This window comes from Mustelus asterias, chromosome 2 (assembly GCF_964213995.1).
Source record: "Mustelus asterias chromosome 2, sMusAst1.hap1.1, whole genome shotgun sequence".
NCBI lineage: Eukaryota > Metazoa > Chordata > Chondrichthyes > Carcharhiniformes > Triakidae > Mustelus > Mustelus asterias.
This window is the reverse complement of record NC_135802.1, coordinates 45,225,844-45,246,331: the sequence shown is the minus strand read 5'-3', so window position 1 is coordinate 45,246,331 and position 20,488 is coordinate 45,225,844. Positions and strand designations below refer to the sequence as shown.

General features: G+C 43.0%; 1 protein-coding gene across 1 annotated transcript in view; it reads right to left on the bottom strand.

Annotated features, from left to right (window-relative positions):
* dnajc1 (DnaJ (Hsp40) homolog, subfamily C, member 1) overlaps positions 1-20,488 on the bottom strand; it is a 221,331-nt gene that overhangs the window by 84,075 nt on the left and 116,768 nt on the right. Inside the window, exons 6-8 of the mRNA XM_078234513.1 lie at positions 15,614-15,707; positions 1,948-2,038; positions 58-227 (exon numbers count right to left, since the gene is read on the bottom strand). Coding sequence (XP_078090639.1) covers positions 58-227; positions 1,948-2,038; positions 15,614-15,707 — 355 coding nt within the window. The remainder of the gene's footprint in view (positions 1-57; positions 228-1,947; positions 2,039-15,613; positions 15,708-20,488) is intronic.

Sequence of the window (20,488 nt, the reverse complement as noted above, 5' to 3'; positions counted from 1 at the left end):
AAAAGTAGCCTCATTAAAACGTATTACATTTTTAATACATTTGTTTGTGTCACTTACCTTTCTTGGCCCTCTTGACCTGTCTTCTAGCCAGTCAGCCACCTGCTCCTCAATCTCCTCAATAGTGGAAGCTTCTTCATGTAATGGCACACAAGCAATACTTCCAGAGGTAGGGGCTGTGTACACTGGAAACTCAGATTTTGCCTTCTTTACTTTAGGCCTTTTTTCTTCTGCAAGGTACAAAACGTCTTTTCAGCTTAAACGATTGGAAGATCAATAAAAAAGCTTTTTGCATTTTTTAAGCTGACAAATCTATTAACACCTGCAATACATATCTAAATGGGGGTGAAATAATACTATTAGGTAATTATGTTACCTTCAGTGATTCATAGATGTAAATTAGAAATAAAAGACAACATCAATTATTTCAAATGCTATAATGATATTGAGCAAGCTGTGAACTGCTGTAAAGGAAAGCGGCTTTTCTTGTTTTTAAATTTGCTCACAACAAAGAAATGGAAAACTGCCAACAAATCTCAGAAAGGTGCAGACATAACATCATAGCTCACTACGTCTGTGCAAAGATGCACCCAGTAGGGTAATATTTAGCTTCAGCAGATTATCTATTCACACCTCTTGTCTTCTGCTGCAACACATTGCTTTAATGAGACCCCATGTTGCATTCTCTCAATTTGCAAATTGCATCGAATTCCCCACTACCATACCACTTCTGTCCCTAGAGGACACTGCACAATCTCCGTTGTAAAGCAGATAGACATGCAGGCAGATTAGCAATTAGGTCATGAAAAACAGCCAGAATAAAACAGCTCCATGCCAATCTGCATGATTTGCATTTACCCTCTCAAAAAGATGTTAATGTTATCATTAACTGTGCTTCCAAACTATGATTTACCATATTAAGAACACAACCAACTGCTATGAGATACACAGCAATATCCTTCTGTGTAGTTTAGGACACCCTGGATATACTAGCAAATTTATTTTGCCACAACAGTAGTTTTTGTTTGCGACAATCAACATTAAAGCAATCATACTTCTTTATTCTTGAAATTCAACCGCTTAGCTGTTTACTGTGGAGATGCTAGTAGTCCAAACAGTTCATGAAATTCTACTGTTCAGATGAACACATTTAGAAGGCTGATCCCATTATATCACAATGCTGTACAGTACATTTATCGCAATTCAACACAGGAACTGACGTATACTAAAGTTATTTCAAAAACAAAGCCATCTGGTAAGTACACTTATTTCAGATAAACAGTTGCTGACTGTATTTCTTCTTACAATAGCATTCACAAAGTGATGCTGCTAGAAATAAAACAACTTAACATCTAGGTTAACCAGGAAAATAGAAATACTCAAGTCCCATTTTACAGACTCAGACGAGCATTTTAACATTCTCTTATACACACAGGTTAAAAGTATTTTGATTCCAATGTGCTCAAACCTTCAAGGCTAGGATTTCCAAACATATTAATGAGAAGACATGATTCTTGAAACACAATACCAGATCATTCAAAAGGCTGTGGTGTTTCCCACAATTTTAACGTCTTAAATTGTTTCAGTCTGAATACTGAAGAAAGGGGTGTTGAAAATGCTAAGCAGTCTTTGTTCGATTCAGCAAACCATATAAAGTTAGAGACAATTTCATACAAGAATAAAGCTGAGCCTGCTAATAATATATAGCTTTACACAGTAAGCTTATGTCTCTCAGACATTGTAATGAGGCTAGTGAAATATTTTGCTAGTGATTCTTGATGACAATGAGTAATAGATGAATGTCATCACTCAGCCTATGGACTATGGTAAAATATGATTCCATTGAGAAGAAAGGTGAAGTATTTTATGATAGCTGTTCATTATCTGTTAACTTGTCTCACTCCAGTGACAAAAACAGCACACCATTTACACAGCACAGATGTTTCTTACTCTGCACAGCTTCAAGCTGGGTCTGAGTCTCTGCTTCTTCTTTTTCCTTCACTTTCATTTCTTTCCATTCCTGATAAAAATCCTTAACACCCTACAACAAAACATGCACATAGTCAGAAACATGGGAATATGTTCAAAAAGCTATTTAAATCAATGCACAATTATGAGCGGTCATATTTTTAAGAATATAAATTTTCCCAACATAATCAACTACAGTATTTACATGCATAAAAATAAAATGAATGGCAGTCTATGGCAGCTAATTAGAACCACAAATTTTGTAATGATTTAATTATTAGCAAATACTAATGCTCTTAGCAGGTTTTTGTTTTAAGAACAAAATGTATACCCTTCAACTCCATTAAAAAAAAATATTGTATATACATAATTCACACATGGTTTTTTCCCTATTAAATGTCATATTACAAATTGAGGAATAGCTTTCAAATTTATGACTGTGAATAAAAATTAGCATAAAGGAAATAGATAACGGAAAAGTCAACATGAGATATAATTTAGCGAACCAAGCAAAAACAGTGGAGTTCTGAAACTGCACATGTGCAGTGCAGTGGTGACCATCCCATTGCAAAATTAGTTCTTGATTTCCAACTATGCTGTTTCCGCAAGCAGCAGACACTAGGCAATTACTGCAATTGGGGAATAAAAATTGGAAAGCTGTTCTCTCTGTGCTGATTGATCAATAGTAGGTAAGAGGTGGATTTGCATAACCTCTTATACATAGGAACATAGGAATTAGGAGCAGAAGTAGGCAAATTCAGCCCATCGAGCCAGCTCCACTATTCAATCAGATCATGGCTGATCTCTCCCTGATCTCAAATCCCACCTGTTCCCCATATCCCTATTTCTAATTTAAAAAAAGAGAAAGATGTCTATCTTCTTCTTGAAACCATTCCACGATTCAGACTCCACCGCACTATGGGGCTGCAAGTTCCACAGATTCACCACCACCCTCTGCGAGAAGTAGCTCCTCCTCATCTCAGTTTTAACTCTACTGCCTCTCAACCTATACCTGTGACCTCTTGTTCTAGATCGCACACAAGAGGAAACATTTGGTCTACAATAAAACCAAATTTAAAATTAAGTGGCAAATAGATTATTAATAAGGTTCAGAACAGCCAGCCATAAACAGCACAAGTACCTACATGGACAAAAACAAATGAGATTACTAAAGCTCTTCCAAGGATATTACTAACAACTTGGCTAAGAGCATTTTTTCTCTAAGTTGCACGCAAGATGAAAAATATGCATCACTGTTTGGCAATTGAAAGATAAGGAACTTCATATGCAAGTCATTGCAGTAGGTGTTGTTTCATACATAAGAGCATATATAATTTGACCAAAACACATTTAACCGGTATGCCTAACCTAATTCAGCGATTGGGCTGAGCCAAACAGATTCAACTCCGCACTCATGGAACCCAACCCGACTCTTATCTCAAAGAAATACTAGCACTTCAACTGAAAGATCTGTTGTTAAGAGGGCATAGTTATGAATGATTTTATATGGAACATGTTCCTACCAACACAATCAGCTGATGTTACAACAGCTGATCTTTCTAGTCAGAGCAATGCCTCTGTTAAAGCAGATTGGTCATGCAACAGCCTGAAAGGGATTTTGGAGCTCTGGTTCTGCCATAAAAAAAACATGTGCACAGCCACACACAAAAAAAAAGAACTGCATACTGAAGAAAACAGGCATGCACAAATAAAATTTTAAAGCAAATATTGATGAATAGTCAGGTAGTGTTGTCTTAACTAATGCCTGAGTAGAGTCAACTACTACTACTTCTGAAAAGAAATTACAAATAACTCAGTAAAAAGCAAACTGGGTGTAAACTTGGAGAATCAGTGATATCTAGACCACAGGGCAGGAAAAAGACACATTGAGAAGGAAATTAGAGCAGGTGGTCAAGGAGGTTAATTTTCATAATCTGCTTCCGAAGACCTGTTACAGTGCCAGAGGAGTTTCAATCATCTCACAAGAATGGTCATGGTCAGTGAATACTTCTTCAAATACCATTAACAAAGCCCAGTTCATCAGTCAAACTAGCCTCCCACCCATTGACATTGTCTACACTTCCCCCTGCCTCGGAAAAGCAGCCAGCATAATTAAGGACCCCACGCACCCCGGACATACTCTCTTCCACCTTCTTCCGTTGGGAAAAAGGACATGTACCAACCGACTCAGGAACAGCTTCTGGCTACGGATCAGAACATGGCCAATCAATGCAGCTTCATTCACCATGAAGAGTTGGAGTTACACCAGACCTCTCTGAACAAGTACCACCACTTGCTCTGACAAATGCCGCCACCATCTTAGATAATGCCAATGCAAAAACTTGAGGGTAGTATAGAATGGGGATCTACAGATGGTGAGTCACTGAGTATGAGTGGGCTGCAGCCAGATCAAGAAGAAAGTGTGTGCGCCAGCTCACAGGCCAGGTTTGCTACAGAGGACTTGGGTGTGAGCTCCAATGGGGTGATGTATAGGAGAACCCTTGATGAGCTTGTACATTGTGATGGTTGATGCATGGGCCGGCTTGCTAGCCAGGTCTGTTGCCATTGTCAAATAGCAAGATGGAGTCTGGCTCTAACTTGTCAGCCATGCTGCAGCTACTGGGATGCCATTGCTAGGTGAAGCAATGACATGTACAAGACAGACACATGGTGGTGAGTAATTCAGTTTTTGTACATTACTGGAAAGGTTTGTAAGATCTTACAGAATGTTTTTTGTGGTGGTGACATTTGTATCAACATTGTGTCCAAGAGGACATTTTAATGGCCTGTAGCAGATGTATTGCAAGATTGGAAATTGTGGAGCACCTATGATGCTGGAATAACACCTCAAAGGAAGCCAAGTCCAAGTAACCACTCTTGGATAGGCTTCCTGAGGTGGCTTCCAAATGCCTGGTGCATGCTCTGATGTTAACAAAATTGTGGAAGATGCATAAGACTGCCACAAACTTTGAGGCGTGCATCGATGACCGCTGGAAGGCTTCCCCAGAGTGGTCCAGGCAGTGGAATCTTGCTTCAGGAAACCAAATATTTGCACGATGACATCTCAAGTTGCTGTATGGCTTTTATAGGCAAACGGTTGGGTTGCAGAGGGACGTCATTAACCAGGTGTACAGTAGGTATCCCTCTCCAGCAGCACCCTGTCACTGGTGCTTTGCGGTGGGCCAAGATGGCAAGATGACTGCGTCACTGCTTCGGGGAGGCAATTGTCTAGTGGTATTATCGCTGGACTATTAATCCAGAAACTCAGCTAATGCTCTGGGGACCCGAGTTAGAATCCTGCCACATCAAATGATGGAATTTGAATTCAATAAAAAATATCTGGAATTAAGAATCGACTGATGACCACGAAACCATTGTTGATTGTTGGAAAAACCCATCTGGTTCACTAATGTCCTTTAGGGTAGGAAATCTGTCGTCCTTACCTGGTCTGGCCTACATGTGACTCCAGAGCCACAGCAATGTGGCTGACTCTCAACTGCCCTCTGAAATGGCCTAGCAAACCACTCAGTACAAGGGCAACTAGGAATGGGCAATAAATGCCGGCCAGCCTGCTACTCCCATGTCCCATGAATGAATAAAAAATTATTGGCCACTCCCAGGATAGAAGGGGGCATTCACTGACAAAGTTTTCTGGCATGGTCTCATACCAATGTAACATAAAATAGGAGCTCCTGCAGTTATAAAACACCTCCCCCGTTAACATGTAGGGTCCACAGCCATGCATAATCAACTGTATCTGCAGCACTGGGAATACTGCTAGCCTGGCAAGGTCATGTATGTGCTTGCTCCTCCTACTACTCTCTGGTCAATGAGAACAAGAAAAATTCCCCTCTCCTATATTCTGGCCTCTGCCACCTTCACACAGTGATGATCGGTGTACTATAAGCTGTTGCTAATATTGCTTGCTGGGTGAATTTGTTGACAAAATTTTAAGGTGATGATAACCTTGACAGCCACTGGCAGTGCCCTCCTCACTCAGCTGCAAGACCACAGGTTGGGTTTTAGAAGGTGGCACAGTTTTTGTCATCTGCTCCTTGATGAAACACAGACACTTTAACACACTGCTCCTGGCCAGGACAGAGTTAGAAGTGCTCCCTAAAGACCCCAGGTGATGGGGCCCTCTTCTTTGTCCCTCTGCACACAGCTTCCCTTCTCTCTTACAAGTGGTTTTGACGTCACAATCTTCCCAATCTGCATGCTTTCAACATATGCACAGCATGCCCACCATTCAGTCAGGGCAACTTGTGTAAGCTATGTCAGAAGCAACCAGAAGCATCCTGCTGGACATTCTTTGTGGTTTCAGGTTAACATGGTCCTAGCACTAGTGGCCCCATGAATCCCTACTGCACAGCCCACACACTTTATTTTCTATTTTGGTGGGGTTGGTTTATGCAAAGAGGTCTTTTACCATAAATCACAAAACAGCTAATTAAGCCTGCGAATATACTTATCGATCTCAAAAGCTATCTTTCAGCTATATTTTTCTGAGTTTAGAAATGGGACGATGTATTTTAATAGCTAAAGCAATGCTGAGAAGGAGCAGCTCTCTCTGTTCTATATCCAACACTTTGAATTTCTTAAAATTCAATTGATTGTATCAACAGAGTATAAATACAAGCTTTGCAGCCAGAGGTATATCATATCCAATCACAAAATTGCTGTCATCAGACATAGACAAACACTCCACCCAAACCAAAGGAGTCACTGGATAGAAATCAGGAGGAGGATTTCTGATTAATCTATCACCACTCCCCACTCCCTCCCTTGTCCCCATCTCACCCATTTGGAAATCAATTCCAACCACAGAAGATGCCTCACTGTAAATCTATCTTACTGAATAGAATAAAACTATCTTACTGAATAGAAAGACGAGGAAGTGAACCCGAGAACTCTCCCTCAAAAGGCAAGAATATCTTAAGTGAAAGCTGTTGCTTTTATATGGATAGAAGTAATGTTTGCAACAATATATCATCCATCAGCTTTACCTTCCAATATTAAAACTTGGCAAATGCTTGAGGGAGGGATTGTACTTAAAATATGTATGCTGAAATTTACTTTTGTAAGAACTGCTCTTATATAAATAAGCACACAGTTTGGTGACAGATGTGAAAATGTGCACTGTGCATGCTGGATAATTGGTATAATTACTGTATATTAGCAAAAGAATTACTTCAATTTGGATAGACTTTAATAACTATAGAACCAAAATGTATAATTGTTAGATACAAACAAAAAGGTCTGGAATAGAAATGCATAGAGCACAATTACAGAGTAGCGTGCATTATAGTGTGCAGAATATAATAATTTTAATAGAAATGTTTCTTCAAAAGAAGAATGTAATCGGTACTTGGGCTGTACTTATATTCGATTTTTAGGGATTTAGCAGAAAGGATTCACTTTTTCCCTTTTATTATGTAATCTCTTAATTAGGTGTTTAAATTCAATTTATGATAATGTACATCTCAGAACTTTCAAAAGATGCCAGCTTTCAATGTCTGAATATTGCAAAAATGTATTGCAAAATTGCTTCATGCTTCATAAAGCAGACTAAGTATTGCTAAAATAAACACCGTGAATTGAGTATAAAATAGACTTCTGTTAACAGTGAATTATGGTTAAATTGGTTTCCACTTTTTAAATGTTCAGGAATGTGAATATTCCTTGATGCACCATGCATTGTTGCAAATAATTTTCCTTGTTTGAATAAAAAGTGCTGTACGAATTAGGTAGTTCACTTTAATTCCAAACATTGTTTATAATTTATAACATCCTATTAGACTGAGTAAAACAAGTTCCAAGAAAGAGCTGGATAAACTGAACTTTGTTCACAGTTTTAAATAACAAGGTTTAAGTGCACAAAGCAGCTGGACATGTTTATAATTGTAACTTCTGTATGCAATGCACACTGAGAAGTAGAAGGGCAGACAACATTAGAGAGTCAAAGAAAAAGGAGGTCTGAATACAAACTTATTTCATGGTTTCTTGTTGCTTAAAATGTTCCAATTAGAAACAGTGGTGCTAGCCCCGTGGCAATAAGGCACTGCGGGGCTCATTAACAAGGGATGAGTGGGACTTCCTCCCCCTCATTGGGGGCAAATCCATCAGTCCCAGCAGTGCAAGAAAGGTGGCAAGTGCCAGGACTGCAGCTGAGATAGGAGCCCAAAGCCTAGGATCCACAGAGCAGGCAAGTCCATGCCCCCCAGCAACATGACGGCGAGTTTAGGGGTGGATGGGAAGGTGGTGGAATGGATACCTACCCCATTTTACACACCCCTCCTGCAGGAAACATGTCCACCAGGGGCACATGAATTCAGTCTTTGATGTAACGTAATCTATCAGCATAAATCCAGGCTCGTGATCCTGGATTTGCTGCAAACATTTGCAAAGACCATCCTCCAACCACCACAACCATCTTCCTTTGTGCCAGATATGACTCCAACCGGCAGAGAAACAAGGTTTCTCCCCAATTCCCATTGATTCCATTTTTGCAAGGGCTCCTTGCTGCCATACTCAGTCAAATGCTACCTTGATGTGAAAGGCAGTCACTCTTACTTCCTCTGGAGTTCAGCTCTTTTGTCCATGTTTGAACCAAGGCTGTTACGAGATCAGGAGCTGAGTGACCCTGGCAGAACCCAAACAGAGTGCCTGTGATCTGGTTATTGCTGAGTAAGCGCTGCTTGATAGTGTGTTGATGGCTGGGTTGGATTTGTCCTGTTTCATGTGTACAGGACATATCTGGGTAATTTTCCAAATTGCCAAGTAGATGACAGTGTTGTAGCTGTACTGGAACAGCTTGGCTAGGAGCATGGCAAGTTCTGGAACACAAGTCCTCAGTACTATTACTGGAACATTCTCAGGGCCCATACCCTTCATCCATTTCTTGATATCACGTGGAGTGAATCGAATTGGCTAAAGACTGACATCTGTCATGCTGGGCATCTCTGAAAGAGGGCAAGATGGTCCATCCACTCAGTGCTTCAGGCTGAAGATTGTTGCCTTATCTTTTGCACTGATGTGGTCAGCTCCTCCATCATTGAGGGTGGGGATACTCGTGGAGTCTCCTCTTCCAGTGCGTTGTTTCAATTGTCCACCACCATTCATGGCTGGTTGTGGCAGGACTACAGAGTTTAGATTTTATCTCTTGATTGTGGAATTGCTTAGCTCTGTCTATTACTTGCTGCTTATGCTGTTTAGTAAGCAAGTAGTCCTGTGTTGTAGCTTCACCAGGTTGACACCTCATTTTTAGGTTTGCTTGGTGTTGTTCCTAGCATGCCCTCCTGCACTCTTCATTGAATTAGGTTTGATCGCCTGACTTGGTGGTAATGGTGAGGGATATGCTGGGCCATGAGGTTACAGATCATGGTCGAGTACAATCTGCTGCTACTGATGGCCTACAGTTCCTTTGGATGCCCAGTCTTGAGCAGCTAAATCTATTTGAAGTCTATCCCATTTAGCACGGTGGTAGTACCACACAACATAATGCAGGATATCCTCAATGTGAAGACCGCACTTCGTCTCCACAAGGACCGTACAGCAATCACTTCTACTGATATCATGGACAGTTGCATCTGCAGCAGGCAGGTTGGTGAGGGTAAGGTCAAGTGTGTTGTTCCCTCTTGTTGGTTCCCTCACCACCTGCCTCAGCCCCAATCTAACAGCTATGGTCTTTAGGACCTGGCCAGCTCAGTCTGTGATGGTACTTCAGAGCCACTCTTGGTGATGGACACTGAAGTCCCCACCCAGAGTACATTCTGTGCCCTTGACACCCTCAATGCTGCTTTCAAGTGCTGTTCAAAATGGAGGAGTACTGTTTCATCAACTGTAAAGTAAAAGTAAAGTTTATTTATTAGTCACAAGTAGGCATACATTAACACTGCAATGAAGTTACTGTGAAAATTCCCTAGTCGCCACACTCCGGTGTCTGTTTGGGTACACTGAGGGAAAATTTAGCACGGCCAATGAACCTAACCAGCACATCTTTTGGACAGTGGGAGGAAACCGGAATACCCGTAGGAAACCCACGCAGACACAGGGACAATGTGCAGACTCCACACAAATGGTGGCCCAATTCGGGAATTGAACCCGGGTCCCTGGTGCTGTGAGGCAGCAGTGCTGACCACTGTGCTCCGTAATCAGCAGGAGGTTTCCTTGCCTATGTTTAACCTGATGCCATGAAACCACATGGGGTCCAAAGTCAATGTTGAGGACTCGCAGGGCCACTCCCTGCCGTTTGTATACCACTGTCCCCACCTCTGCTGGGTCTGACCTGCCAATGGGACAGCGCAGATGCAGGAATGGTTGATGGTGGTGTCTGGGACATTATCTGTAAGGTATGATTCCGTGAGTAAGACTATCATAGAATCCCTACAGTACAGAAGGAGGCCATTCAGCCCATTGAGCCTGCACCAACAACAATCCCACCCTATCCCAGTAACCCCACATATTTACTCTGCTAATCCCCCTAAAACTAGGGTCAATTTAGCATGGCCAATCAACCTAACCCACACATCTTTGGACTGTGGGAGGAAACCCGAGCACCCGGAGGAAACCCATGCAGACATGGGGAGAATGTGCAAACTCCACACAGACAGTGACCCAAGCCGGGAATCGAATGCAGGTCTCTGGCAACGTGAAGCAGCAGTGCTAACCACTGTGCTGTGCCACCCCTACAGTCAGGCTTTTGCTTGACTAGTCTGTGAAACAGCTCTCCCAATTTTGGCACAAGCCCTTAATGTCAATAAGGAAGAATTTGCAGGATTGATATGGCTGGGTTTGCCATTATCGTTTCCAGCGCCTAGGTCGATGCCAGGTGATCCATTTGGTTTCACTTCTTTTTGTTTCCTTTGTAGCAGTTGGATACAAATAAGTGGCTTGCTCGACCATTTCAGAAGGCTAATATGCAGATCAAATATCCATCATATTGCATCGAGCCAAAGTCAAAACTGTTTTTAATCAAATGGTTACAAATTTATCACCTCTACAATTGAGGTAATCTGCCTCAGCCACCAATTTATCCCTTGATGTCCTGGTCATCTTCCACAAATGAACTGCAGCAACTCTACAATATGATGTATATTAATTTCCAAATTGGCCTACAATAGTGAATGAATGCCCCCTGCAGCATGGTGGCACAGCAGCTAGCACTGCTGCCTCACAACGCCAGCGACCCGGGTTCCACTCCAGCTTCGGGTGACTGTCTGTGCAGAGTTTGCACATCCTTCCAGTGTCTGCGTGGGTTTCCTCCGGGTGCTCCGGTTTCCTCCCACAGTCCAAAGTGTGCGGGTTAGGTTGATTGGCCATGCTAAATTGACCCTAAGTGTTAAGGGGACACTTGGGACACTGGGTCTGTACTCGTTGGAGTTTAGAAGGATGAGGGGGAGATCTTATTTAAACTTGCAGGATGCTGCGAGGCCTGGATAGAGTGGACGTGGAGAGAATGTTTCCACTAGTAGGAAAAACTAGAACCAGAGGGCACAACCTCAGGCTAAAGGAACAATCCTTTAAAACAGAGATGAGGAGGGGCTGGTGGCGTCAGGGACCCGGGTTTGATTCCCAGCTCAGGTCACTGTGCGGAGTTTGCACGTTCTCCCCGTGTCTGCGTGGGTTTCCTCCGGGTGCTCCGGTTTCCACTCAATCCAAAAGACATGCTGGTTAGGTGTATTGGCCATGCTAAATTCTTCCTCAGTGTACCCGAACAGGCGCCGGAGTGTGGCAACTATGGGATTTTCACAGTAAATGTAAATCTACTTGTGACTAATAAATAAACTTTAGAATTTCTTCAGCCAGAGAGTAGTGAATCTGTAGAACTCTTTGCCGCAGAAGGCTGTGGAGGACAGGTCATTGAATATCTTTAAGACAGAGATAGATAGGTTCTTAATAAGGGGATCAGAGATTATGGAGAAAAGGCAGGATAATGGGGATGAGAAAAATATCTGCCATGATTGAATGGTGGAACAGACTTGATGGGCCGAGTGGCCTAATTCTGCCCCTGTGTCTTAAGGTCTTATGGGACTAGCAAGGGTAAATATGTGGGGTTACGGGGATAGGGCCTGGGTGGGATTGTGGTCAGTGCAGGCTTGATGGGCTGAATGGCCTTCTTCTGCACTGTAGGGGTTCTATGCTAAATTCAAACATAAACATAAACTAGAGATCTGTCTGGCCAGGAGGGGAACACACAGGTATGTGCATGTTTGAAAGCATGTCCAGCTACCACAGCAAAAAGGAGAATTACAGATGAAAAAGGCACACAGTCCATATTGCTTCATCCATTCATTTAAGATCCTAAAGTCCCTCTCATTTAAAATAAAGAATTCTAATAGTCGTTTGGTAGTGTAGAATTTGAGCATTGCTGAAAGAGAGAGACTTTTTGTCAAAGCTTTTTGTCTTGCACTCATCAGGACAATTCGCAAGGATACCAAATGTAAAAGGAGCAACAATTTATATTGTATGAGAGTGCGGATTGGTTGACAAGTTGATTCTGGGGGTTTCATGTGAGCCTATAAAATGTATCGATCATTGTACGAGAAGAATAATGTTAGTTCTAAATTTACCTCTCAGTTTGAATCCAAGTTCATAGAATCCCTACAGTACAGAAAGAGGCCATTCGGCCCATCAAGTCTGCACCGACCACAATCCCACCCATATCCCTATATATTTACCCACTAATCCCTCTAATTTACGCATCTCAGGACACGAAGGGCAATTTTTTTTTTTAAGCATGGCCAATCAACCTAACGCGCACATCTTTGGACTGTGGGAGGAAACCGGAGCACCTGGAGGAAACCCATGCAGACACAAGGAGAATGTGCAAACTCCACACAGACAGTGACCCAAGCCGGGAATCGAACCCAGGTCCCTGGAGCTGTGAAGCAGCAGTGCTAACCACTGTGCTACCGTGCCGCACCGTACCATACCGTACCGTGTTCTTTGGCTTAGTTGAAAGCAATTTTCTTGATATAACTCGTATAAACAATTCACCATCTTATTTACCTCTGTAAGGTTACCTGTCAAATATGTCCTTTCAAGACTGAAAAGCCTAAACTGCAAGCGTTATATTTTAAACATCTGACAGGAAGCTACAATTCTCAATTATTTGGTTGTTCAAAGATACACTCTGACTATCGCACTAAGTTTGATCGCGCATTCTACTGTTTTAGCTGTTCAGTTCAAGTAGTGTTTTGGTTACTCTGATGTTAGCAGAGACCAATTAGCAGGTTTCTGCTGACACATCCAGTTGGCCAACAAATGATGCATACTGTAGTTAGGTAAGAACTGAAGAGCCATTTTTTTTAAAATTAAGAAAACACACAAGTAGCTGCAAGCTACTTCTCATTGGTCATTTTGCTGTAGATTCAGACATACAAGTCTCCTGCACCTGGCAGCAACTTGCTGAATTAATCAAGACCATCTGTCAGAAAGTCTTTTTTCATAAAACGAGGTCTTCTTAACGACAGGCTCAGTGTATTCACTAAGCTTACATCAGGTTGCCGCTAGGTGTGTAAGATCTGCATGTCGGAACAGGTGTCAAAAGGAGTTCTTTGAAAGCCAACGTAAAACTAGCTACATCTCAAGACAAGGCATGTGGTAATAACAGACACAGTAAAATTCATAATGAAGGATGCAATGCAATATGTTAAAATCTGAACCTGTGCAAAAATATTTATCAGTGATTAAAAATACAAGCCCTGTGCTCGGAACAGATCAGCAATCAAACCTGACATTTAATGGCATGTTCAGCCATTTGTCAAACCACTGCATGAAGATCAGCATTTTTCCACATGAATTTTTAGATTCCACAATGATTCAGTATACAACAATTTAAAACAACTTACATTTAGTAGGAAGATTTAAATGAAAGAAAAGTTCAAAAGCACTTCATAGGAGTTCAAACAAACACAATTTGACAGTGTATCAAAAGAGGTGATATCAGATGTGTATCTAAAAGCTTGATCAAATTAGCAGATTTTAATCATGATTATAAGGCGGGGAAGAAAGAGGGGGAACAAGCATGGGGGAACCAAGAGAGAGAAGTTGGCGGGGGTGGGGGAGTGAACAAGAGAGGCAGAGAGCAAGCAAGAGATCATAGAATCCCCACAGTGCAAAAGTAAGCCATTCGGCCCATCAAGTCTGCACCAACCACAATCCCACTCCAGCCCCATCTTCTTAATCCCACATGTATTTATCCTGCTAATCCCCCTGACACTAAGGGGCAATTTAGCATGGCCAATCAACCTAATCTGCACATCTTTGGACTGTGGGAGGAAACCGGAGCACCTGGAGGAAACCCACGCAGACACGTGGAGAACATCCAGACTCCGCACAGACAGTGGCTCGAGGCTGGAATTGAACCTGGGTCCCTGGCACTGTGAGGCAGCAGTGCTAACCACTGAGCCACCGTGCCAATGGAGAGTCAAGGGAAAGGGGTGGGAACCAAGTGCAGTGGGAGGGAGGGAGGCGAGCAAGGGTGGAGGTGGGGGTGGGGGGGATGGCAAGTGAAGGTGTGGGGGGGGGGGGGTCAAGTGAGGGGGGGTTGGCCCTCCCAAGCGAGGGGGGGTTGGCCCTCCCAAGCGAGGGGAAGGGCCCAAGCACAGGAAGGACCCCAAGCAACTGCGGGGAGCCCCAAGTGAGTGTGGGGCTGACCGGAGAATTCTCATTCTTAGGGCCTAGACATTTGACAATATGCCTGTCAAGGGTGAGGCGAAGGAACAGGTGCACTGTACATGCAAAACCAGAGCTGGAGGAACTAATAATTTTGAGGGTTGCAGGGTTGGAGGAGGGTACAGAGTAATGGGAGTGACAATGCCAACCTGGTGAGTAATGGTTCAATCACTAATCCCGATCAAGTTAGCTGATTTGAACTGAAGCAGAAGCTGGGTTGCCCCTTAACATTCAATGGCATTACAATCCCTGAATCTCCCATTAACATTCTGGGGGTTACCATTGGCCAAAAACTTAACTGGACCTGCAATTTAAGTACTGTGACTACAAAAGAAGGTCAGAGGTTGGGAATTCTGCAGTGAGCAAGTCATTCTCCGACTCTGGAAGACCTGTCCAGCATCTTCAAGGCACAAGTCAGGAATGTGATGGAATACTCTCCACTTGTCTGGCGAGTGCAACTCCTACAACTCTCAAGAAGCTCAATATATTCCACAGCAAAGCAGCCTGCTTGATTGGCACTCTATCCATGATCTTGAACATTAATTCCCTCCACCACCTATGCACAGTGGCAGTAGTGTGCACCATCTACAAGATGTACCACAGCAACTCACCAAGGCTCCTTCTACAGCACCTAGCTTCTAGCTAGAAGGCCAAGAGTAGCGGCTTCATGGGAACCTACAAGATTCAAGGGATGGATAATAAATGCTGGCCTTGCCAGCAATGCTCAGAAACCAGGCATGAATACATAATGAATACAGGATATTGCTCAATAGATCAGAAAATTACTACAACAGATAATCATATTTAATGCAGAATAAATTTTGTTGGGATTTGATGTTACAAATGTGTAAATTGAATTTTTGGAGCATGCTGTTTCAGGAACTCTGTTTTGCATGAGAGAATAACAATGTTTCTTTCAACCAAATGAACATTAAAGATAAATAGCTTTTCAGGCTTCTTCTCCTCTTACCTGATAGCACTGTGGTAATGACTTCAGAAAGAAATAAAACCAGATTCCTAGCTTGCACGGCAACAGGTCCTGCCAGTGAGGCTTTACAACAGATCTGCAGGATAGGCATAATAAAACAAAATACAGATTACTCCATTCTTGGTAAGCCCCTCAAGTGAAATTTCGATGCAACTCAAGCTTATGGTCCTATTTCCTGGCTTGTTAGTCTGGCTTACTGCCTTCTTACCTAATAGATCAGATACATAAAGCTGGAATTGTTGCAAAGTCCCTGGTCTCACAAAGACCGTAAGAAGTTTAACAACACCAGGTTAAACTCACAAAGACCATCCGAACTGACACCAAATGATGTCTACTATTTCCCCACAGGGAGGGGCAATGTGACTAAAGCACAACCCTCTGCTATCTAGAGGGGTGGAGCGAGGGAAGCTGGGGAAGAGAACATTCGCTAGAGCTGGCGGGTGCTGGGCTGGGAGAGACATTGTGAGTAGTTGTGACATCCCTGAAACAAAGTCGGTAAAAACATCATAAGTTTCTTGCTCAGGATGTCACTCTCACAACAAGCTTTCTTTTGAGGTACATAGCTGAGTTAGAGAGATCCCTATACAGAACTTTAGATCCTTACATTGATTCTGGGTCCTGGACCAAGATTGGGAATCACTTAAGAAATCTGATTCCTTTTGTGTAGCTCAAATATGAACTGTATTACCTATACTGATGCCATACTCTTTTTTCAAAATCCATTTCAAATTTCCCATATAATCTGTCTTTTTCAGTTGATGCTGCTCTTCCAATTTGAAAAGATTTTTCTTAAGAAATGAACATAATTCCTATATAGTTTTAATAAAGGTGTCAGCAGCTCTGTTTTTTAAAAATTCATTCATGGGACATTGGCGTGCTGGCTGGCCAGCATTTATTGCCCATCCCTAGTTCATCCTAGTTATTCATATGTAACGGGCGGCACGGTAGCACAGTGGACGGGCGGCACGGTAGCACAGTGGACGGGCGGCACGGTAGCACAGTGGACGGGCAGCACGGTAGCACAGTAGTTAGCACTGCTGCTTCACAGCTCCAGGGACCTGGGTTCGATTCCCGGCTTGGGTCACTGTCTGTGTGGAGTTTGCACATTCTCCTCGTGTCTGCGTGGGTTTCCTCCGGATGCTCCGGTTTCCTCCCACAGTCCAAAGATGTGAGTGTTAGGTTGATTGGCCATGCTAAAATTGCCCCTTAGTGTCCTGAGATGCGTAGGTTAGAGGGATTAGCGGGTAAATATGTAGGGATATGGGAGTAGGGCCTGGGTGGGATTGTGGTCGGTGCAGGCTCGATGGGCCAGATGGCCTCTTTCTGCACTGTAGGGTTTCTATGATTCTATACTTGCACTTGAGAAGGTGGTGGTGAGCTGCCTTCTTGAATCGCTGCAGTCCATGTTCTGTGGGTTGAACCACAATGCCGTTAGGGAGGGAATTCCAGGATTTTGACCCAACGACTGTGAAGGAACGGGCGATATATTTCCAAGTCAGGATGGTGAGTGGCTTGGAGAGGAACTTGCAGGTGGTGGTGTTCCCATTTATTTGCTGCCCTTGTCCTGCTAGATGGAAGTGGTCGTGGGTTTGGAAGGTGCTGCAGTGCATCTTTTAGATAGTACACACTGCTACTACTGAGCGTCGGTGGTGAAGGGATTGAATGTTTGTAGATGTGTTGACAATCAAGCGGGCTGCTTTGTCCTGGATGGTGTCAAGCCTTTTCAGTGTTGTTGGAGCTGCACCCATCCAGGCAAGTCGGGAGTATTCCATCACACTCCTGACTTGGGCCTTGTAGATAGTGGATAGGCTCTGGGGATTCAGGAGGCGAGTTACTCTCTGAAGGATTCCTAGCCTCTGACCTGCTCTTGTAGCCACTGTGTTTATGTGGTAAGTCCTGTTGAGTTTCTGGTCAATGGTAACCCCAAGGATGTTGACAGTGGGGAATTCAGTGATGGTAACACCATTGAATGTTAAGGGGCGGTGCTTAGAGTGAGACTTATTGGTGATGGTCATTGCTTGGCATTTGTGTGGCGCGAATGTTACTTGCCACTTGTCAGCCCAAGCCTGGATATTGTCCAGATCTTGTTGTATTTGAACATGGACATCTACTGTCTCGCACTTCTAGGCAAAGGTTTGTGTGGGCAACCTTTCTTCTGAGGCCTCTGTGGATCTGACTCCTGACAGCAATAATAGATAAAAAGAACTAAACATTAGCACAAAGTTTAAAATGGACTGTATTAAGACAACTTCAACAAGCTTTGCATTTTACTATCTACAACTACTTCTATGTCTCTTTTACCTACTGATTAATTTGAGAATGTTACAAAAATAAATTAGGTTCCAAAAGAAATAGTACTGGATTATAAACCAATAATTCGATATTTGCAGACAATCAATCATTCTTGCCATCCTCATCCTGTCTATTTTCCTCAAGACATTACGTCTTTTTGGGGTATGATTCTGTAGGCACAAGTGGCAATTATTCATATGTAACCCTTGACAGTACATACAACTACAGAGGGCATTATAGCTGAACCTGATGCTGACCTCAAATCCACATATGTGAACTTCAAAAGAGGAATACAGAGAGGATGCAGACATATTTACCCTTCCTGAATCCAATTATACATTTAATTTTAATTTTTTAATGGGATGTAAACATCATGAGTAAGGCATATTTGTTGTCCATCCCCAAGTGACCTAGAGGTGGTGATGGTGAGCCACCATCTTGAACTGCTGCGGTCCGTGTGGTGCAGGTGCACTCTCAGTGCTACTAGGAAAGAGTTGTAGGATTTTGACCCAGCGACAAAGAAAGAATGGCGATACAATTCCAAGTCAAGATGATGTGTAGCTTGGTGGGGAACCTTTCAGGTGGTTGTGTCTCATATGTCTGCTGCCCTTATCCTTCTAGATGGTAGAGGGTGTGGGTTTGAAGGGGCTATTGAAGGAGCCTTGGTGAGTTGCTATAGTACATTTTAAATATGGGCCACACTGCTGCCACTGTGAATCAGGGTGGGGGGAGTTGAATCTTTAAGTTGTTGGATAAGGTTCCAATTGGACGGGTTGCTTTGTTCTTGAATGGTGTTGAGCATTTTGAGTATGCCTGCAGGAGGTAGACAGGCTTTGGGGTCACAGGTAGTGTGTTCCTCACTGCAGAATTCCTAGCCTCTTGTAGCCTATTCTTGTAGCCACAGTATTTAAATGGCTGGCCTGTTCCAATTTCTGATCAATGAACATTCAGGGTGTTGATAGTGGAGGATTCAATGATGACAATGAAACTGAATGTCAAGGGGAGATGGCCAGATGGAGATGGTTATGGCCTGGCACTTGTGTGGCACTAATATTACTTGCCACATAACAGCCCAGGCCTGAACGTTGTCCAGGTCTTGCAGCATATGGACAGGGACTGTTTCAGTATCTGAGGGGTTATGAATGGTGCTGAGCATTATCCCCACTTCTGACCTTATGACGGAAAGGTGGTCATTGATGAAGGAGCTGAAGATGATTGGGCCTAGGACAATACATTAAGGAACTCCTGGCGCTGATGTCCTGGGAGTGAAATGACTGGCCTCCAAGAACTGCAACCCATTTTCCTTTGTGACTCCAATCAGTGAACAGTTTTCAGCCGATTTCCAATTACCTCAATTTTGCCAAGGTTCCTTGATGCCAAACTCGGTCAAGCACTGCCTTGGCGTTAAAGGCAGTCACGCTTACCTCAGCTCGAGTTCAGCCCTTCTGACCAAGGCTTTAACGAGGTCAGGAGCTGGGTGACTCTAGCAGAACCCAAACTGACATGAACAAACAGGTTATTGCTGTGCAAGTGCCCTTGATAACACTCTTGATGACACCCCCATTTTATGAAGATACGAACACATGAATTAGGAGCAGGAATGGGCCACTTGATCCCTCGAGTCTGCTCTACCATTCAATAAGATCATGGTGGACCTGACTGTAACCTCAACTGCACATTCCCTCTTTTCACCCCTTTGCTTGTTAAGAATCTATCTACCTCTTCCTTTATACTCTGCTTCCGCTGCCTTTTGGGGAAGAGAGTTCCAAAGACTCACAACTCTCAGAGATTTTCCCCTTATCTCGGTTTTAAATGCGTGCCCCAGGTGCCCATTGTTTTTAAACAGTGACCCGTAATTCTAAATTCTCACACAAGAGGACTTTTCACATCCGCCACCATTTTGCTGATGATCAAGAATAGACTGATGGGGCAGTAATCGACTGGATTGGATTTGTCTTACTCTGAGTGGACATGACATATCTGGGTAATTTTCCATATTGGCAGGTAGATGCCAGTGTTGGAGCTGTATTGGAACAGCTTGGCTAGATGTGCAGCTTGTTTTGGAGTACAGTCTTCAATACGCTTACTGGGATGCTGTCAGGGCCCATAATCTTTGCATTACCCTGCACCAAATGTAGCAGCCCTTCCACCATCAACCAAATTCATATAACTGAGCACAAGTTTGGCATGAAAATCCTGCAATTAAAAAAAATCACTAGAGAGGTTACTTAATTATTTGTTTGGGGGATGGGGAGGGGGGGGAAAGCAATATTTGATATATGTTGTGGCCATAAACCCATTGTATTTGCCATATATGTGTCAATATGTACACTATAATTGACCAAGGAAAGTGGCAAGGGGAAAAGCAAGCAAACATTTCCACTGAGCACTATCCTGCCAGAAATACCGCAATGTCCCCAATGAATAAATACTCTGCTGACCCTCACCTATCTCAGATGAAGTCTTGCATTAGCCTTAATTATGACTTTCTTGGAGGAGTGTCAATGAAATCCCAGCATTTTCAGAAATGGAGAAGAATGGCAGGGAAAAAAAAATCGAAACACT